General features: G+C 38.4%; 1 protein-coding gene across 1 annotated transcript in view; it reads left to right on the top strand.

Moving 5' to 3' along the window:
* LOC122972275 (circumsporozoite protein-like) overlaps positions 1-22,704 on the top strand; it is a 47,311-nt gene extending 24,607 nt beyond the window's left edge. The window contains exons 5-8 of the mRNA XM_044339272.1: positions 3,894-4,204; positions 10,547-10,586; positions 11,445-11,507; positions 22,344-22,704. Of these exons, the coding sequence (XP_044195207.1) occupies positions 3,894-4,204; positions 10,547-10,586; positions 11,445-11,507; positions 22,344-22,639 (710 nt within the window). The 3' untranslated portion in view covers positions 22,640-22,704. The remainder of the gene's footprint in view (positions 1-3,893; positions 4,205-10,546; positions 10,587-11,444; positions 11,508-22,343) is intronic.
* Positions 22,705-23,056: the final 352 nt, after the last annotated feature.

Below are 23,056 nucleotides of genomic sequence, written 5' to 3' on the forward strand. Positions count from 1 at the left end.
CATTATAATGAGGTTGTTGTTAGTAAAATAAATCTGTGTTTTCACAGCTCCGCTCCCTGAAGGTCCGCTGTCTGTCGCCCACATCGCTGATGATGGAATGAGCTTCCTGGAGCCGCTGGAGATTACAGACACTCATGTGATTGTGAACGTCCCTCATCTCTCTGCCTTTGGCCTGGTCCGGGATCTCAATAAGAGATTAATGAACAGCAGACCAACAATTAGTTGCCAGGTTCTGCTGTTCCTTCGACCTGTGAACACATGTCTTCAAAAACTCAATGTGTTTCTGCTGCCAGGCAAAGTTGATCTGGACGAGGTAAAACTATCTGTCATACAGTATGTGCTTACCATCAACCTGAACTCATGTTTTAAACCACAGCTGTTTCAAAACAGGCTGAACAGTCAGCTACACCTCACTCCTCTATACCTGTTATCAAACCTTATCAAGCTGTAGTAAGAATAATTCAGAATAATAATGATCTGAACTGGAAATCTTCAGATTGCTCTTTTTCGTTTTTAATTTTTTTCTGGGTTTTCTCTGGAGTACATTATTGTCTGTCACAGTGTCACTCGTGATACCAGCACCAGCTGGTGTGAATATTGAATAGTGGGCTAGATTAATATAAATTAAATATCTAGGTATTCCATATAGCAGATATTTTTCATGTTATTCTGAGATATTTTTTTTAGAATAATATTTTTCACAAGAAACTTAAATAATTAAAGCTGCAAGCAGCGATGATTGGGCCCTCACACCATTGCGTACATTGCCACGTGGCGCAGTCGAAGGGCTTCTGTCACTCGCATGTAGATGACCCAGGCTGTTTTCAGACAGTGCAAGAATAAGATAAACATCACTTCCTTTGTCCACTATTTTGCCTGCTGCTTGGGCTGCTTCCTTGAAATTTCATAGGGGGCGCTATGGAGCCAGTTTGCATTACTGATTGAATATTGTCATGTAGACGTGTTCAGACCGGGACTCTTATCAAACATGGAAAGTTTGGGGCAGATTGGAGCATTTACACTAAAGTTATAACAGTTTCCTCTGGAATGGCGAAACATCAAAACTCAACGCCACGCCACAGCCACACGCTTCAACGATAACTAAATCTTTTAATAACTTTTGATCACAAACTAGTCTAGATGACACACATTGATTTTGAAGTCGTTATGATGAATTCAGTAAGAGGAGTTCGTCAAAAGTGTAAGACATGCGAAATCGCCAAAATTGACAACTAAATTCAAAATGGCCGACTTCCTGTTGAGTTTCAGCTATGGGTCCAATAGATTTTTTTTGCGCGCCCTGGCATGATACATGTGTGTACCAATTTTAATACATGTAGGTTTAACGTGGCGTGGGGGCTGCTTCGTTGAAATATTGTAGGGGGCGCTGTAGAGCCATTCTGCCACACTTATGCCAGCCACCAATACGATATTATAGACTGTAAGACCTGCCATGTGTGTGCAAAGTTTTGTGAGTTTTCAAGCATGTCTTGGCCCTTAAAAACAGCTTTGTATTTTGTGGTGAACAATGTGTTGCCATGGCAACAGCTTTTGATGTAAACTCAAAGGCTTCAGGAGTTATCATCATCAACGTCTTACACCTTGGCTTACCAAATTTTATGTGTTTCTGACTAACCTGCTAGGAGTAGTTTGCAAAAGAGTGGCACTTAAAACTTCCTGTTGCCAGTAGGTGGCGCTATGACTCAGATCCAATATTACCACATGGATGTCTTCAGGGCGGGACTCTTTACAATCACAAAAGGTTTAGGTCTCTTAGGATCATGTATGCCGGAGTTATGACTGTTTCACTTTTCATGGCGAAGGATCGAAATTCTACCCCCGGCCACGCCCCCTTGGCAATGTCGAAAACTCACCGTTTTGATAACTTTTCATCTCCCAGGTCGGTAGATGATACTGACTGAATTTGAAGTTGCTGAGGTCAAATCTCTAGGAGGAGTTCGTTAAAGTATGCGGCCTGGAAATGACCAAATTGGCGTCAAAATCGCAACTTTTACCCAAAATGGCCGACTTCGTGGTGGACTTGGGGTATGTGTCCAAGAGACTTTTTGGTGCATCTGGTCATGGTACATAAGCATACCGAACTTTGTTCTACGACAATCGAGGGGCTCAATTTTCCAAATTTTCTAGGGGGCGCTGTCGAGCCATTTTGCCCCGCCTTTTTGCAAGACCCATAAAATATAAAATTTTCGCCACTTTTGATGTATGTACAACGTTTAACAACTTTTCGTGCATGTTTAGGCCCTCAAAAATGCATTTGTTTCGGAAGAAAAATAATAGAGAAAAATTCCTTGAGTTACAATAGGGCCTTCGCACTGTCAGTGCTCGGGCCCTAATTAACAACATATAACTTTATCTATATTTTCAACATAAAACTGCCTCTACAGGATCTCCTGGACAGGTAAAAAGGGAAATCCTTTACAAACATTACAGTGATGGAGGCTTGTTTACTTCCACCTACAACTCGTCTAGATTCATCTATAGATGTCCAGCATGTACAAGAACAGAATATGAATAATGCAGAGAAGTCATTGTCTATCTGAGAATAAACACCATAATAAAAATGTTTTATCACTGAAGGTTAAAGCCCAACAAGGAGAAGCTGACCACATTGAGAGCTCTTCTGACTGTGATCTCATCGATGGTCAAAGTTACAGTGTTCACTGTGATGAGGCCTCCAGGATACAGCCTGAGGTGAGTCAGTTCTAAAACACCTCTAATGGTTACAATCTTAATTATTATATTTACAATTTTGGAAAATAGATTCACAATCAGAGTACTAGATAAACATTTTTTACAACAGGTATGAAAATGACACTTTGTTTCTGGTTTCAGAATCAAGAATTTCGCCCGAAGTACGGGCCAAATTCCCCCCCAACATTTGAGGTTGTCCTCCCCATAAACCAAGAGGAAGTGACTTTGATGGTCAAAGACCAAGAGGGGACACCAGTGTGGAAACGTGTTGTGTATCTGAATCTAACAGGTAAATCTTTCACTCTGCTGCAGCAGAACTTCACCTCATGTCAGAGTTTAGACCTCAGTTACAATCTACAATCCACAAGACATTATTGCTCTAATAATGAATCAAAGATCCACTTCTGGATTTGTGATGCAGCCTTCAGACAATGTTACAGAATTCTGAGAGGTTGTATTTAAGAAAGAAAAAAGATGTATTTTAGATAAATCTGGATGAAAAAATATTTGGTCTGCTGACTAATGGAAAATATTTTTATTTCCATCATACAGTGGACCATTTCCTTTCTAAATCAAAACAAAGATGGCAGCCCGTCAGCTACCTGGATAGGAAACTGAGTTGAAATTTGGGAAAATGGTTAAAAATCTTTTTTATCATTCAGTGGATTAAATGTTTTCATCCAGATGTTTGGAAGAGTGTTTTATGATTCTTGAAATACATTTTAGAAAAAGGTTTGTTATAAACAAAGACAGTTTCTCAAACATCACAGATTACCTGATGGTTAAACTGATGGTTATCTCTGTGTCTGTTTATGTGAAAAGTGTCGCTCTGCATTTTAATGAACATTAGCATGATGTTAGCCATCTCAGATTTATGGGCATACAGGTGGTTAATATGCCCAAACATGGAGGGAAGAGGTACAGACTGTTGCTCCAGACAGAGGTGGATCGTGGATGGTTTTTTTTTTTCAAAATCTTACATCTAACGGCTTAAATGAGGATTTTTCTTTGAAATGTTTTTGTGAAGAAGTTGTTTCTGAATTGTCAGATACGTGGATAGCTCCTCCCCGTCTCCTGCCATGTGGAGATTTTGTTAAAATGTTCATCGTTTCTAAAAGGTCTCTGTTTAAAAGTGACTGTTGGGTTATTAAACAACAGTCTTTTCTCTGGTTATCTTCCAGGTCCAAGAAGAGAAAATCTACAGAGGAATCTCCCAGCAGGAGACACCGTCCCAGCAGGAGACACCGTCCCAGCAAGAGACACCGTCCCAGCAGGAGACACCATCCCAGCAAGAGACATCGTCCCAGCAGGAGACATCGTCCCAGCAAGAGACACCGTCCCAGCAGGAGACACCGTCCCAGCAGGAGACACCGTCCCAGCAAGAGACACCGTCCCAGCAGGAGACACCGTCCCAGCAAGAGACACCGTCCCAGCAGGAGACATCGTCCCAGCAGGAGACACCGTCCCAGCAGGAGACACCGTCCCAGCAGAGGTAAACGGTCTTAGAAGTTGACATTAAACAGCCTCTCTAATGTTTTTGTTATTAACAACAAAATACCAGATTAATACCAGACTTTTTTAATAGTTCAATAGATAAATAATTGTTTTAGATAAAGATAAAGATAAAACCTCTAGAAAGTGTGGATTGAATCAAAGCTTCACTGAGGTCTCTCAACTGAAAACAAACTGATTGTTTTGATTTTTGTCACACACCAAGAAGGTTTAATAATTTATGTAGTTTGACATAAAAACAACGAGAAAAAAGGCAGTTAAAAGTATAGACTGTAAACACAAGTATCATTGTTATTGGTGCAATATTAGACCTGTCAAACTGATGATGTTTTTGCAGAAACCTGAACTAAATAACAGAAAATCCCAGTGAAAATTATCTGAAGGTTCATCACTATGAATGACTCCTCACATACACATCATCATTTGATCCATCGTTTATTTAATATGAATTAAATATTAATTAGAGCAGCTTTTAGTTTCTGAACCAAGTACAACCTGATCAAATATTTATAAAATATGAATAACTTGTGACATAATATAAAAGTACCAAACTTAAGTGTAATTTTTTGTGCAAGATTATATATGTATATGTTTGTTACTCTTTCATATTTAGGCAGCACTTTACATTCCAGCTTGGTAATAACAAGGTAACAGTGGGGTAATATTTTGATAATAATAATAGTCAAAATTGGTGATTACCAGACTTTTAATGTTGTGATTTGTAACCTGGAAACAAACCTGGTAGTTTCTGTGTAATAGTCATGCCTTACTACCAGTTTCTACATTTCTCTGTTCTGTATTTTTCTGTGTCTTATGCTAACCCATTGTTGCTAACTTTGGAGCTAACCACCTTCACTTTTCCAGCACTTGGGGAAACAGACGTGACTTTTTAGCATTTATTAACTGACACACTGTAGTCTGTAATGTACTTTTACTTACTTTATTTATTTATTTACTTACTTGCTATTCCTTAACAGAGTTACGCTACCAACAGTATCCCAGGCAACAACACAGAGGTTGATTCACGTACCAGAACAGCGCTGCACAGATATGATATGATGATGAATGGATATTCATTTGGATATCAAATATTTTTTAAAAAATTTGGCCTGGCAGGGGTTCTTGTTGTGACATTATGGAGAACCACTGATTCAGTAAACGCTCAGTATGTTCAGTAAACGTTAGTTAAGCGTTGAGTACAGTTAGACCCAGAACTCACCCAACCCTCCATCAGGTTGGGAGAGTTCAAAGTTGTGAAAACAACGGGGGTGTTTTGAATACACCCCCGTTTTCACAGGTAATTTGTTAGTCTGTCCCTCCCGCCACAGGAAATAATGGATTAATCCTGGAAAGCTGTTGATGTAGCACTTTTCTCCTTATGAAAGTAACACGGAGATTATTCGACCAATGAGAATTTAGTCAGACGAGAGCATATTGACCAACTAATCGACCAGTCGACCAGCAGACTACAGCCCTAGATATTATATTAAACTAACACCAGCACCAAGAGGCATAGTGATTACCTGGAAACACACCTGGTAGGCCCAACTCTACCACTTTGAACTAAACATGTGGTGTTGTTGATGAAAAGTTTGAGAAATATGTGCTGCTCATGTAGATATTTCACTCATCAAACTTCATAGCAAAGCCTTTTATGTTTTTTAATTATGGTATTTTGATGCTGAAGAAAATACACATTTTTTATATCTTACATAACATGAAAGGAAGTTTATGCATTTTGCAGCACTGATTCATGGCTATTACACAGTGGGCCGTATTCTCACGGAGGTGCAACGACCAGCACAAGCAGCGCTCTGGCTGTTTGGTATTTCTGACCTTGAAACTCACTTTGCCTGTCTGTGTGGTATTTTGGTGACCAGCACAGAGCACACGGTGCACATGAGGGAGGAGAAGTGCAGACAGATGGGAGGTCCATTGAAATGAAGCAGCGCAAAGACAGTTGTTGTATTTTGGTTTAAATTTGGTCCTAGATGTCGCTCTAAAAATGGACGTCTCAGAACCACGTCTATTTACAGCACAACGTCAATACGCTGCTGCTTTGGTGATTTTATCAACAGGATTAAACTAAATACTTGCTGCAGACGTGCTGCAACAATTATTAATGCTTAAAATATAAATAACACTTCAATTAAGCACTCCAACCAAAGTCAGCACAGAAAATAACATTTAATGTGGTTAAAGCAGGAAAGGCAATCAGTCTGCATTGATCTATAAATGAATGTGGGTGATTCACCTGTTTACACCTGGTATTAACATGCGTCTCTGGTGATCTGATCACAAGTGGACAGCTCTAAGTACAGATTGAGGACGCATTGAGATAGGATCACTCAGACCATATTTGGAGGTGGTCTGGACCGCATGTGGCCACATTCATTCAGCAGTGTAGACGCAGTGCATCCTGGGCCACATTGAAGGACCGCCTACTCAACTAACATCCTCTATTTTCCGGCAGACCAGGCACGGGAAGGACGTTGCTGCCTCCCAGTCCGTCCAAAGCTATTCAACTTATTTTATAACAGGATAAATGCATTATTTTGTTTTTCTGTTTTTCATGTGAATCAAAAAAACAAAATCCACTTTGCATTTTTTCCTGTTTTTCCTGTTCCCCAAACATGTTTTCCTCTTCAAATCAGCAGTTGGAATAGAGATTAAACCAAAACCAGAAAATAACTTGTTTTTCGCTCGTCTGTCTAAAAATATTTCAGAAGCTAAATGTGATTCTGTTTCCCCTTGATAGTTTCCTCTGTCCTGTCAAGTTGATAATTACAGTTTTTAGTTTTGCTGTGCTGCTCGACATGATGAGCTCAGGATTTATCAGAAGGACGGCTGATTTACTCCCAACAGTCTCACTGTATGTGTTTGAATAATTAATGAAGTAATGTTGCTGTGCCTCACGCGTAAATGTGCACAGCGTCTCTCAATGTGGAGAAGCAGCTGCAGGGAGATCGCTGCATATAAGTCTATATTTGTTATATGCCATATATACGCTTTTATGCTTTTGTGTGCGTCTGTGTGTGTGTATGTTCAGACACATTGTGAGAGCCAATCATTGTATATTTGTTTGTCCTGTCATCAAACAAGTTGAACACAGCTTTGGATGGAGGGTAAATAGACCTCCAGTCCTCCCACCAGTTAAAAACAACATGAATTTGGGCTTTGCAAACAGATATTATATGGTTATTTGCATACAGAGCAGGGAAGTGACAACCGATCACAAGTGGTAACTGTAGCATGTGGAGACGCATGTTGGTGTAAACAGGGTCTTATAGTATCTGCTGTCCACAGCTGCTTTATACCATATGAAGCTTCTCCTTCAGTTCATTAAATCTCTGCAGCATCTGAAGGCAGCAGGACTGATATGTTGATAAATCTGCAGCCTCTGAGAAGTGCTGCGCTAGAGCACAGTGCTGTTACGCACAGCTGTTCACTGTGTTTACCTTCATTAAATCACCTGATGTCACCAGGTTGATACAGAATAACCACACACACCTCTAAACACATCAGACTGGTCGGTTATAACTCAGTATTTTGCTTTTATATGAAAGAGGCGTCGGGTTAGCAGCTCATCAGCCTCTTTTCAAACTTTCTTTTTAGCAAAAGTAACGTCTCATGTTTTATCCTTGAAACAAATTACGATGCAAACTCTGTTGAGTAACATCAATTATTAGTATCATACAACCATGTACGAGATGAGATACATGAGAATCATTGCTGAAATAGCGATGGTCCAATAGAATCATATAAACGGCTTCACCAAATCAATGTCTTTATTTCTTTCTATTGTTATCATAGTAACTAACTGATGAATAAAACTACTCCATCTGTCTTTGGCTGCGGATTTGTGGTGATGTGTGTTAATGTCATTGTGCTCTGAGCCGTCCAGACATTTCCTGAAGAAAAGCTTTCTGTTTGTTGAGCTGTCGTTATCACATTTAACTGTGATTGGCTCAGCTGTTTCAGAGCTATGAGAGCAGTGATGTGACTGGCTGAGAGAGTATTTATTAATCACCACACTGGCTGATCTATATTTACCTTCACTGAGCCCTTTTGCATGTTCCATTGCTGCACAGACATAAACCAAAATAGCAGGTGTACATGGAGACACCCATACAGTCCGTGCACGTAAGAACTACCACCTTGTGCTTGTCGTTGCACATGCACAGTTAAAATAGGGCCCACAAACTACCAGGTGTTTTTCCAGGTAATCACTGTGCATCTTGGTGTTGGTTTAATCTAATAACATGAAATAAGTAGAACCATGTAGTTATGCAGTTTGTATCTTCAGATGTCTTTCCGCAATATTACCCCTTTGTTTTTGGCCCCTTGTTACAAAACTAAGTCTAATATTACCTAGTTATATCCATTGTTAATGCCAAGCTATTACTTGTTAATTACCATTATATTTACATTATTACCTCTTAATTATCAAAATATCACCCCACTATTACCATGTTATTAACGAGCTGGAATGTAAAGTGCTGCCCATGTTTGTATCATCTCATATTTTGACAAACTATATTATTGCTAAAAATGATCTCCATATATGACCAGCTACACGTTAATGCATCAGCCATAAAAATAATAGTTATAATATATAAGGATATAATTGACATAATGAGTAGCTTTACTTTTAATAGTTTAAGTACATTTTGCTGATAAAACTTCTGTACTTAAGTAAGATTTTAAATGAAGGACTTTTACTTGTAATGGAGTATTTTTACACTGAATACTTCCTCCAGCGCTGATTAAAAGACTGTTTAAGACTGTTTCCTTGAAAACATTATTTATGATTCAATCAGCAACAATCAAAGTTAAAAAACAAACAAACATCTTGAGAGTTTAACACTCAGATAACCAGGACTGTGTTGGTTATTGATCAGATTTGATTGACAGAACCAATCCCACAATAGTCACCAGATGTTGATACAAATATTGATAAACCCTGATTGGTGGACGGAATGTTGGCTCCATGTTCATAGTGTGTATGTAGGTTCATGGTTATTTGAATATTTAGTAAATGTGTTTGTGAATATGCAGCACAACAGTATGATATCACCTGAAATGATGAAGGCCTGAAGGCAGGTTCAGCATCATCAGCAGTCTTGTAGAGGAGCACCGAGTCAAAACTCACATGTGAATATTTCAGAATTAATCAGGTTACATTTCTGCAGGCTTCAAATCTTTGTTGTTGTTTTTATTAGACCAAAAATTTGTTGTTTTCATAAAAAAAATCTAACAATAGCATCAAGTGATTTACCAACAACATTGAAACAGTATATTTATACTCAGTTTGATACACTGGAACATTACAGCCTATACATACAGAGTGAGCAGATCCTGAAGAGTAACATGACATCATCTGAACTGACTGTCTTTTACCATCAGACCAGTCAGACTGTGTACCCTGATAGATGGTGTGAAGGTGTGGCAGCAGTGGAAGAACATTTAATATTGTTCTTGCCTGTAACAGAGATACTTGTTCTGTACTTAACTATTTCTGTTTTATGCTACTTACAGTTTTTTTCATTGTTCTGATGCATTGTTAGAAACTAAAGGCCCAGTTCTGACACAAACACCCGAACTGTGTTTCTTCTTGCAGAACACAAAATGCTCCGAAAGGTTTTGAGTCTTCAAAACTCGTCATAGAATTATCAAAATCACAGACTGAACCTGCTGAGTTTATTGATCTTCTCTGGTATCATTAATCAGCATCATTAGTCAGGACTAGGACGTGATTTATCATAACTAGAGACAGACAGGAAGGATGAAACAGGATGAAAAAGGTTGATATTACAGGAGGATAGTCATCGTGTTTCACTTACTCTTTATTGGGGAACTGTTTGGCTTACTGGTACACTTATAAGATGTCTTCCTTTTTATTTAAAAGTTGTTTAAATTTTGAAGAGAAGTCCCTCATTTTCAGGCGTTCTCAGTCGCCAGAGTTCACTGAACTACAACAAACAGGTGAGGGGCTAAAGCAGAAGACTAACTGGACCTGTCATGGAGATTATTTTATTGATTTATAAACCTGTAAAATATCTGAACATCTACATTTCCATGACAACTGTGCAAACTCCATCTGCAGAAGAAGACCGTGTGACATGATAGAAAGCTCCAGAACAGCTACTGAGTAGATTTGTGATGAGACGTTTTTACTGAAGATCCTCTTGAGTTTCTCTGACACTTTAACGACTGCGGCCAAACTGGGCTTTTGTCCAATCAGTCAGATCAAGTAGAAACACCAACAGACAGAAACATAACTGTTGTATAACTGTCCTTCAATGTTCTCTGATTTTACCAGAGAGCCAAGATGATGAAGACTGACAACACTCTGGAATCAGGTAAGGAATTCAAGAAATTAAAGTTCTACCTGAGGGATGAAAAGGTTGAAGACATTAAACCCATCAAAGAGAGCTGGCTGTTGAAGGCAGACAGACAGGAAACTGTGGATCTGATGGTGCAGAAATATGAATTTGCTACGGCTGTGAAGGTGATGAAGAGCGTTTTAAAAAAGATCAGCAGGAATGATCTGGTGATGAAGTTGTCAAACATCAGCTCAGGAGCACATCAGTCAGAGAAATGCTTTTATATCACATCATATTAGTTTGTCATGTTTCAGCCTGCATGCAGACAGCAGATCTGTCTGACAGAGGACTTGATATGTTTCATGATTTTAGATTTAATGATGGACATTACTGAGACCTGTGTTACAGTTTCATGTTATCAAAGTCACATTTCACCAATAATCTTTGCTCGTGAATTGCAGGTCATTTGTGAGTCCCACTGAGTTTGCATGTTGCAGCTTTGTTGAAAATCCAAACTTTACTGAAGCAGCTTTTGGAGCAGATTGAAGTGACTTAGTGACACAGTCAGGCCCGGACTGGACAATCAATAATAAAAGTTAATATTATTTTTTATTAATTCGTTTTGGTGAAATTTACTTTGAGATCATAATTTAAAGTTATTGAGACAACACAACGTCTTCTGTCAGTATTCAAGCTAACTTACTGTAATTAGTTGAAACTTGAAGATCTGTGTTATTTAATGTTTGTGTTGGTTAAAGGACTATTTTAACCTTTGATGGGTAACTGTTAGTGTATATCAGTAAACTGAGGAGGATGTTGTGCAGTTGTTAACTGTATTATATTGGTACATTAAAAGATATGCTGTGCTGTGCTCTTGCTTTTTTCTTCTTGAAGGTGGAGAGAGAAGCAGTGGTGCCACAGTAGTACAGAAGCCCACTACTTCAGAGCAACCTGCAGGTACAAGACATTTTCTATTTGTTAGTATATTAGTTGTTTATTTAGTTATTTATTATTTAATAAATATTGATTAAAAGTTAGTCCTTGTGTCGTCCTTCCGTAATAATATGTACCTTTGGTTTTATTTGAGGTTCATAACAGTACATTATACTAATCAGTTGTTGGTTCATTAGTTATTCACATGCACTAAAATTCACCAGAATGCAGGAAATCAAGTCTTTGTCACTATTATTTTCCTAGTGGAGAACCCCCAGACCCCCCGCTTAAAAACTTGGGGCTATATTTCACGGCCTGAATGATTTTCCCAGTCCGGCCCTGATAAATGGTAGAATGATAACGCCCACCTCGTCCAGCGTCGCGCTCATTTTCAAATATATGCCGATTGAGAGCTAACAGCAGCTACAGTGGTGCTGGCCTGCTGGAGGAGGTCTCTGACTGTCTGAGGGAGGAAGAGCTGCTGGCAGCCACAAAAACAACAGAAATCCTCTTCACATCTCATCCTGCAGCTCTTCAGCTCTCCAGCTGTCTGATCCTGCAGTTGTCAGCTGGTAAAATCTTGTTTAAAATCTTGTTTGTGATGTTCAGTTTGTCACTTATTACGGAGATTCTTGCAGGCTTTCTATCGTTGCTATGGTGATTGCTGTGAACGCTGCTATCGCATACTTGCATGTTTTTTGAATCATTGTCTTTGCGTTTGCTGTTATGTAACTTTTTGATGATGTTCTCTCAATAAAAAACAGTTTTTTCAGGCATGAAATGAATTTAAAATCCAAAATTTGAAGCTTTGTGATTGGCTGACTGGAGTATCAGCCGCCCGGAAGTCTCTTCCTCACTGTCACCATGTTAAGGTTTTCTTTTAATGATATCTTTAACATTTCTCAACACAAAAACACAAAAGTGTCCTTGATAACTCAGCAATACAACAGGTTAATGTGAAGACCATCAGTCTTCATTATTTCTTCTTCGATTCTGAGAAATGTAGAAATACAATCTTTCTTAAAAAAATAGTCTTCCTCAATTAATATTGAGCCACAGCATCCAATAAAGAACTCCAATGTTGTGTGTGTGTGTGTGTATAAACGGGATGAAGACAGGGTTATCAACATTATCAACATTTCCAGGGTTGTGTGAATAGCAGCATATGCATGAATGACAACAGGTTGGTGTTTTCAGCACTAACCCAACTCAAGCACTTCAGGCCTTCCTCCAAACCTGGAGTAATGTACTAGATTGTCAGCAGTATTATAATACCTGAAGGTGACTCATTTTGGTCACCATGTCCACTAAAAAAGAAAAAAACAAACAAACATAAAGCTTCATTTTATATCTTGGGCTTTCAAAGTGCTTTCTGAAACTAGGTCTGGGACGGACTTTGTCCATGAAATGAGAAAATTAAAACTGTCATAGAGCTAAACCAAATACATGTGTTTGAAGTCTTATAATTCAGCAACAGAAGAGGCTTCAGACATGGGACTAACTGTTATAGAGAGCTCTGATCATCAGCTGTCATGTGAGTAGAGTCAACAACTGGGAGGCGGTAAAATATGGTTGAGATGGTTAGATATTTAAAATCTGATCACACAAAAGTGTTTACCATCACCTTAAACTCCTCAGTGTATTCTCAATTCAGTATTTACAACTCCCAATTCTAGGAAAAAAACAAAACAAACAAAAACAAACTACAGTTCCCTCGAGCTGCACCATACAGCTTGACACAAATCAGTAGTAGTTCTTTTCTCCCGTTTCTCCAGTTGTAGTTCTTCTGATTTGCAAAATAGGGTTGTAAATACAAAAGTTGTAAAATTATATATGTACTGAATATATCAAACATCTAGTAAAGCCGAACTAATAATTACACTGCAGCTAGATGATCTATGCCAAGAAAAAGTAAAAATGTCAGATATTTTAGCTGGTATTGTAGAAATGGGGTTTGGGTTGGTGTTCAGCGTCAGTGGGAGTTATGCTGCACTTCAGACTGTGTTTAAGGAGCTATTTAAGGAGGTATTAAACTGCCTCCTGAATGCTTATCAATATGTTATAAATGCAGTAGATTAACGACTAACTGTCCTGCTTTCAGAGCGGTTTCTATGGTAACATACATTAAAAAGTCAACATTAACCATGAGGGAAACTGATCTTCTCCGGTCAGCCAATCACAAAGCTTAAAATTCAGGATTTCAAATTCAATTCATCCCTGGAGCGAACAGTTACAACTACGTGATAGCAGCGTTCATAGCAACCACCATAGCAACAATAGAAAGCCTGCAAGAATCTCCAAGTGACAAACTAAATATCACAAACATTCACTGAACGAATATTATGAAAATAAATTGCACGTTTCTCACTAGAAACGTTATCAAAACGCATTTTAATACTGATACCATCTTAAAATATCGCATTTTCCACTAAGAAATAAACGAATGGCAGCTATTTGTCTGTTTGAGCAGACAGGAACTTGACAGTCATGTGATGTTGACGCAGGCCAATGGGAGAGAAAAGGCCAAAAAACAAAACAAAACGTAGGCATCTGTCTGTCCGTCCGTCTTTTGTTCCTGATTGTAACCACCAGTCTGCAGTATAATATAATGTTATACTAAATATAAGTCTATTACGTCATGGCTTTAGCTGGTGTCTTCACTATAGTAACGGTCGCTGAGGATCATGGGTAGGCTAATGTAGCCACTTCCGCTATCATCCAAAACTGACATAACAACTTGATTTCTCAGAATCAAAGGTGAAATGATTAAAACCGATGACCGTAACATTAACCCATCATATTGCTGAGTTAAAGGACACTTACGTGTTTTTGTGTTGAAAAGTGTTGAGGATGTCATTCAAATCTGCAGTGAGTTACTTCCTGGTAGTGGGTCATCCGGTCCGCCAACAGGACTAAGAAATAAAAACGAGGATAAGTAATGTTGAGTAATGTAGTGGTTACAGTTTAAAAATGAATTACAAATGAGGAAAAAAAACAATACAGCTTCTGTGCTCCCAAGTCCTGAATGACAGAAAAAAATGTTCAGGCACAAAGACAACTTCCAATAGAAATACATTAGTTTGAAAGACAAAAAAATGGAAAATTGGTGTCCATATACACAAATCAATAGATTAAATTTGACTATTTGATGAATGACCATGAGACTGAACTCCTATATAGTGGGAGATTGTTGTTTTAACACTTCAGTTTTTGTCCAGATTAAACAAACGTGATATCAAGTGTTAATCAATGAGCATTAGAGGTGATAGTAGGAGGATGTTGTTACTTTTGGACAGAGCCATTTTTTTCTGTTTTATATCATTGTGAACTCAATATTTATGAGTTTTGGTCTGTTGATCAGACAGAACTTTGAAACTGGAAGACATCACCTTGCACTCTGGGGAAATATAATAGAGATTTTAAGAATTTTCTGGTATTTTCTTCTGCTTTGTTCTGATCTATTTTGACTTTTGGGAAAGATGATGTGTTGCCTCACTGCAAGAAGGTCTGCAGTTTGATTCTCAGTCATTTCTGTGTTGAGTTTGGATTTTATCCTTGTGTTCAAATGTCCAAAGTCATGGAATGATGAATTAAAATGTTTGTTGACAGTTTGTGCAAAACAAGACAGTTTGCTTCACTGCAATGATTGAAATAATACAGTAAAAACACTTAACGGACACTTTGTAAATCAAATTTAACTTTAGTTTTGGAGTAAATTTTTTTGTTCAAACATGGTCTCGACTGAAAAATGACTGATGTGCTTTGTGTGAAACTTTTTACAATATTTCTTTGCAATCTTGACTTTACTGGAGGGTTTTCCAGTAGAGACTAACAGGAGACATGTAGCGAAAGTCTCTGTCCAGCCTTAAATTGGGACTTTGTGTTGCAGCTTTCTGTATGAGTCTAACCCACTGGACCACAAGGATGTCCAGAAGTGAGTTTAACATCTGCTGTGTGTCTGCTTCTCAGGTCCGTCCACATCCAACACAACCCTCAATGTGTCTGAGGACAACAGAGAGGATCAGCTGGATCCTGATGATCCAGAGAGGTTGTCCAGAGAGGTAGAGTCAATACAAATGTCCATTTTCTACTTTAACATGTTTATTAATGTGTTATTGATCAGACTCAGGTTCCTCCAGAGGTTAATACTCCTTACATCTAAACTTTCCTCATTTCCTCTCCTCTCACTCGCTGCTCCTTCCTCCTCCATCAGAAACTCCTCATAATTCATTTCTATCTCCTCATCTGTGAAACCACCAGCTGCTGTCTAACGTAGTCCTGCAGGATCTTTCACTGAAGAATGTAAAGTTAAAGAGCAACTGATCATTTAATCATGAACTAGTGATAATCAGGTGATGAGTAAACAGTACAGAGTGCAGGTGGAGTAGAAACTGAAGCAGTGAGGTTCATGTCCTGGTGGTCAGTTTCTGTTACTAATGTTGTCACTTTCTACATTTTAGGACTTCACACCCGAAGTGCTGACTGAGTCTGCAAACATTTCATACAGGTAACCAAAACAGAAGATGCAGAATATTTCATCCTTGAACATAGTCACCTCCTTTCAGTGATGACACCTCACCTCCTTTCAGTGATAACACTTCACCTCCTTTCAGATGGTTCCACTCTGTTCAGTAGTTTAACTTCAGACTTAACTGTTGTTTCAACTCTTTTCAGTGATGAAACTTTGCTTTTAACACTTTCCAGACTCTTCATACTCCTGCAGCTGCTGCTTCACTCACCTCTTGTCCAGCAGTGCAGTTTGCTCTACAGCTTTTTAAGCACTGCAGCAGTCACAGCACATTTTGTTCAGCAAATTCATTCTTTAGATTTTATTCATTCAAACCAGGAAAAAGGCTGAATGAGCTTGTGTTTGTGTTGTTTAATCAGCTCCTCTGTGTCCTACAGGTTCAGGAGTCCTGGTCCAGGTGTGTTCCGGTGTACTTTGACTGGACTGGTGTTTGTTATGACTCAGGGGGCGGAGCTGCGGTACAGGACTGTCCAATGGGATGAAAGTCACCTACAACAAGTTGGCAAGATGGCTGCAGGGCCGCTGTTCAACATCCAGAGTCCTGACGGTGCTGTCAGTCAGCTCCAGCTGCCACACTGTGAAACCATGGATGGTAAGCTGATTATTGTGCTTTGTGAGTTTTATTAAAACAACGATAAGTCTCCTGTTAGTGCACCGACACTAACAGACTTCCCACCCACCAACACTGACAGTCATGTTGGATGATTTGACCGACCTGGGAAACTGTTTAATTCTTCACTCACCAGACTGAGTGTCCTAGAAATCAAATAAAATGAGCACTAACATTATAATGAGGTTGTTGTTAGTAAAATAAATCTGATGTTTTCACATTTCCACTCCCTGAAGGTCCGCTGTCTGTCGCCCACATCGCTGATGATGCAATGAGCTTCCAGGGCAGGCTGGAGATTACAAACACTCATGTGGTTGTGAACGTCCCTCATCTCTCTGCCTTTGGCCTGCTCCGGAAACTCAATAAGAGATTAATGAACAGCAGACCAACAGGCCAGGTTCTGCTGTTCCTTCGACCTGTGAACACATGTCTTCAAAAACTCAATGTATTTCTGCTGCCAGGCAAAGTTGATCTGAAAGAGGTAAAACTATCTGTCATACAGTATGTGCTTACCATCAACCTGAACTCATGTTTTAAACCACAGCTGTTTCAAAACAGGCTGAACAGTCAGCTACACCTCACTCCTCTATACCTGTTATCAAACCTTATCAAGCTGTAGTAAGAATAATTCAGAATAATAATGATCTGAACTGGAAATCTTCAGATTGCTCTTTTTCGTTTTTAATTTTTTTTTCTGGGTTTTCTCTGGAGTACATTATTGTCTGTCACAGTGTCACTCGTGATACCAGCACCAGCTGGTGTGAATATTGAATAGTGGGCTAGATTAATATAAAATTAAATATCTAGGTATTCCATATAGCAGCGTGTTGCTGCCACCATGACAAAATAAATATTTGCTCAGTTTTGTCATAAACTTTTATTCTTTTAACAGATATTTTTCATGTTATTCTGAGATATTTTCTTAGAATAATATTTTTTACAAGAAACTTAATTAACAACATATAACTTTATCTATATTTTCAACAAAGAACTGCTTCTACAGGATCTCCTGGACAGATAAAAAGGGAAATCCTTTACAAACATTACAGTGATGGAGGCTTGTTTACTTCCACCTACAACTCGTCTAGATTCATCTATAGATGTCCAGCATGTACAAGAACAGAATATGAATAATGCAGAGAAGTCACTGTCTATCTGAGAATAAACACCATAATAAAAATGTTTTATCACTGAAGGTTAAAGCCCAACAAGGAGAAGCTGACCACATTGAGAGCTCTTCTGACTGTCGTCTCATCAATGATCGAAGTTACAGTGTTCACTGTGATGAGGCCTCCAGGATACAGCCTGAGGTGAGTCAGTTCTAAAACACTTCTAATGGTTACAATCTTAATTATTATATTTACATTTTTGGAAAATAGATTCACAATCAGAGTACTAGATACATTTTTTACAACAGGGATGAAAATGACACTTTGTTACTGGTTTCAGCATAAAGAATTTCATCCAGTGGATGGGCCAAATTTCCACCCAACATTTGAGGTTGTCCTCCCCATAAACCAAGAGGAAGTGACTTTGATGGTCCAAGACCAAGAGGGGACACAAGTGTGGAAACGTGTTGTGTATCTAACAGGTAAATCTTTCACTCTGCTGCAGCAGAACTTCACCTCATGTCAGAGTTTAGACCTCAGTTACAATCTACAGTCCACAAGACATTATTGCTCTAATAATGAATCAAAGATCCACTTCTGGATTTGTGATGCAGCCTTCAGACAATGTTACAGAATTCTGAGAGGTTGTATTTAAGAAAGAAAAAAGATGTATTTTAGATAAATCTGGATGAAAAAATATTTGGTCTGCTGACTAATGGAAAATATTTTTAAGCAATTTCCTTTCTGAATAAAAACAGAGATGGCAGCCTGTTAGGTACCTGGATAGGAAACTGAGTTGAAATTTGGGAAAATGGTTAAATGGTTAAAAGGGTTTTTTTCATAATTCAGTGGATTAAATATTTTTATCTATATGGTTAGAAGAGTGTTTATAGGATTCTTGAAATACATCTCTCCATATAAAGCAAGGAATCTCTGTATGTTTGCTGGGGATATAAAAAGTATCTCATAAACAACATTGCTTCTACATTGATTTGCTTCTTCTTCTGCCCGTGAAGTCAAGAAGTGGAAATATGGACAGCTTATGGACAAGGAATATGAAAAGCAGAGTCACATGCATTTCATACATTATTACATGAGTTATGAGTTACAGTGTTCTATTAATAGTAATGTGTTAACAAAAAACATGTAAATGTTAGAGATTGATTTGTCATTTTTTCATGTTCTGTGTTTTTGTTAGAAAACTGCTGAAATAACTTTTGTGGTTTCTTTCGTAGTCACTTCCCACCAACGCAGCTGTTCTGCTCAGAGTGGAAGCAACATGGTCGCTCCTTCCATCACCAGTTCTAACACTGGCAACGTAAACATTAACATCACCTCAACTAACCCAGGTAGATATATGAATTAAGTGAGTGAGTAGACATTGGATTTGGGCTCTCCTGATGTTTTTCTTCTTCTGCAGGTTCGGTCACTTCTTCAAAAGAAGCATTAAACTATGACACTGCAGATGTCTGTGGTGCTCTGCAGCCCCAACGTGAGTCTTTTTTACTTCCCCTTACTTTCATCACATTTGGTTACAGCGTTCATGTTACAAAGGAATCCACCAGGAATGTGTGTTTGCATGTATGTGATTTGTCCACACAGTTTCTTGCTGGACGACTTCTCATTTAGTTGCAACAAAACTTGAGCCAGGTTCAACTTTTTTTCTGGAAGTGTCTTTATGTTTCTGGATCTCACTGCCTTGCCTCCATTCAGATGAAGGAGAGGGCTGCAGTTTTTCATACAGAGCTAATGTCTGAAGGTCTGATGCAGCCTTAAAAAGTGACAGGTCCATCTTGGTCTGAGCCCTAATATCAGTCTTAAGCCGGTCCTGGAAATTTCAAACATTTATTTGCACTAAAGTAAGGTTTGACATTTTGTAAAATATGCTTATTCTGGCAGAGAAATTCTGTCAGATAGTTAGATATTCAGATACATACTGTATGTCTCTCATGTCTGTACAGTAAACATGAAGCTACAGCCAGCAGCCACTTAGCTTAGATTATTTTAACATAAAAACCAGTGAGCATTGCAGGTGCTGTTAGGTGGACTTTGTTACTTTTGGACAGAGCCATTTCCTGTTTTTCTCTGTTTTACATCATTGTGAACTCAATATTTTGGGGTTTTGGTCTGGTGGTCAGACAAAAAAAGACATTTGAAGACATCACCTTGCATTCTGGGGAACTATAATAGACATTTTTAGAATTTTCTGGTATTTTTTTCTGCTTTGTTCTGATCTATTTTGACTTTTGGGAAAGATGATGTGTTGCCTTACTTGACTTGACTGAAATATGTTCTTAGTCTTGACTTTTTAGAATAATTCTTTGCCAGAAACAGATATGTATAACTGTGTCATAAGCGTAGGAGTGATATCAAATATTGTATTGGTGAATCATAGACCCAAGTGGGAACATATACAAATTACACAGCAGTGAACTGAGAATTGACCTTTGAGGAACTCCATATGGAGTGCTGACTTCAACTGATTCAAAGTTACCAATAGAAACAGAAAAAGATCTTCCAGTAAGAGAGGAAGAATTAAGAATTCTGCCTCTAAGTTCTAGGCGCTGAAGAAGAAGAAGAATTATATGGTCAGCAGTGTCGAAGGCTGCACTGAGGTTAGAAGGTACAAGAATAGAGACTTTATGGTTGTCTAAGCTAATTTTAAGATTGTTAACAACTCTGACCAGGGCAGTTTCTGTGTTGTGGGTGACTCTAAAACCAGACTGGTGAATGTCAAACAAATTGTTAGATAACAGATGCATATGTTATTGTTGGTATACAACCTTTTCAAGAATTTTCCCCAGGAATGGATAGTTTGAGATTGATCTGTAGTTCTCTGTAGTACACATGGATCAAGATTACTCTTTTTCAACAAAGGTGTTATAATAGCATGTTTGAGATCTGTGGGAAAGATTCCAGAGAGTAGGGAGACATTTACAATCTCAAGGACATCATCTACCAAACAGCTGAGAACATTTTTGAACAACTTAATAGGCATTGGGCCAATAGCACAAGTTGCCGAACTTTACTTCTGCACCACTTCCTGTAGTTCACTACGTTGAACAGGAGCAAAGTTGGACAGAGTGTGGACAGCATGGCACTGAGTTAAGACTGTAGAAGAAGAGAGGTCGCACCCACCAGCAGAGGAAGCCACAATATTATCCCTAATATTGGAAATTTTGTATTCAGGGATGTGCAGAGGATGTTGGAGGGGCAGAGACTCAAATTAAAATTTGTAATAATTAAATAAATATATGCATGGAGTGACTACTTTTGTGACACTGTTAAAGGGATTTTAAAATGTACAGTATGTATTTAAGACAAACCCATGACTGATGTAGGAGTATTAATACTTTATTAATTAATTACCTCGTTATTGGGGCACCACCTCCTTTTTGGTTAGGATCTGTTAATGCCAGGAGGGAGCACTAACCCTTATTCAGTTTAATCAATAAATCAGTCTGATGATCGTAAGTTCTTGTCCCAAACTCTGTTTACTGCAGCTCAAAGAAACAACCAAACACTTTTAGGATAAATGAAGACATTTATTAATAGCTAAATGTCTTGAGGATACATGATAAAGTATAGATAATATAATATATACAGATAATATACAGAACATAATAAATAAAAAGAAAGTAAAATGAATAAATAAATAAATAAAGCCTAAGAATGATAATAAAATAATAAAGAAAATGATTCAGCAAGAGTGGCTCGAGGCTACATCAGTATTACGGGGAATGCTAAGGGAAAGCTAATTCGACCTCTCTAAATAAACTCTTTTATTTTCAACCTTTATTCAACATCAACCCTTGATCACAAAGCCATGTTATGCCTCACTGTTGAGGTGTTTCGTCGTGGTAGAGGTGTCATCTCGGCAGGTCCAGCGTTGTCTGATGCAGCATCACCAGCGGTGTTGAAGTGAAAGAGCTCGGATCAGCTGTAGCTGTGGCTCATCTTCGTAGGTGTAGAGAATCAAGTGATTTCAGGCTGCTCTGAAAGAGTCTTTATGCCGATTTATCTTCTAGTTCGCAGTATTGCTCTCAGAGAGCAGGTAGAGGTTCAGTTTCAAGCGCTGTTTTCTTCTTCAGGAGTTCAAGTTGAGGATTCAGGCTTTACTTGGCTTGTAATAATTTAAGTTAAGTAATAAAGTTTAGTCTGACTACGCTCAAATCTTCAACTGCGTTTACTTCAAAATAAAATACTGTACGTGTTTACTTCAAAATTAAATCACTATATGTGGAAATACAAAACTTAATGTTACTAATAAAACAGAAACGAATTAACTTGTTGCAATAAAGAGACGTCTTAAGAGTTTTCTAGAGTTCATGGAGGCCAGCTCAAAGAGGAATCTCTCAAATATTACCTAGTCGCTGCTTCTCTAATATCTAATGCTTTTATCTTTTTTCTATCATTGTAAGCTGATATCTTTGGGTTTTGGACAAAACAAGACATTTGAAGATGTCGCCTTTGACTGGGATGGACATTTTTTGGCATTTATACACCAATCAATTAATCACTTAATTGAAAAACAATCAGTAATGAAAAAAATCCTTATTTGCAGCTCTAAATCAGAGCTGGTTACTGAACACAGGTACTTCTTCATCTTCCAGGTCCTGGTCCGGCAGAGACTCCAAGTGTCCCCGCAGACGAGAAGCTGAAGTCTGTTCGGGAACAGTTTATTGACGGGGTGTCTGAACCTAATCTACGCAAGCTGCTGGATAAACTCCTGCAGCGTGGGGTCATAAATAATGGTGAAATGGAGTTTGCCAGAACACTGAACAAAGCAGAGAAAGCACGACAGGTGATCGACATGGTGCGAGGAAAAGGGCCAAAAGCCAGTTCAGCTCTGATCGCTGCTCTCTGTGAGGTGGATCCATTTCTTTCAGAAAAGCTGAAGTTACAGTAGCAGAAAGTCTCCCACCAACATCTTCAGTTCTCAGGTGTTTCTCTATTGTTTAACATTTTGTAAGAATCTTAAAACTCACAACACTGTGCTGCAGCAGAGTTCAGGCTAATAAATAATAGTATGAACAACTAAAGTCTGTGTTTTCATAATGTTTTAACAAAAGGTTTCATTTAGAAGTCGACTCTGTGCTCTGTTCTGTAAATGAATCATATAAGTTGAAGACGTATCCTGTTTGACTCATTAAATACTGGAACATGCAGCTGTGAGATTACTGAATATGTGTAATGTTGGAATTTTAAGGGTTAATAAATCACATTTATGTCCCAAATCATCACCACTGTGGCTGTTTCTTATTTTCAGGTGATGAGAACTTTTGATTGCAATCAGTGCAGGTTTGAATCCAGTCAGCATCAAAAG

Source organism: Thunnus albacares, chromosome 21 (genome assembly GCF_914725855.1).
Source record: "Thunnus albacares chromosome 21, fThuAlb1.1, whole genome shotgun sequence".
Lineage (NCBI taxonomy): Eukaryota > Metazoa > Chordata > Actinopteri > Scombriformes > Scombridae > Thunnus > Thunnus albacares.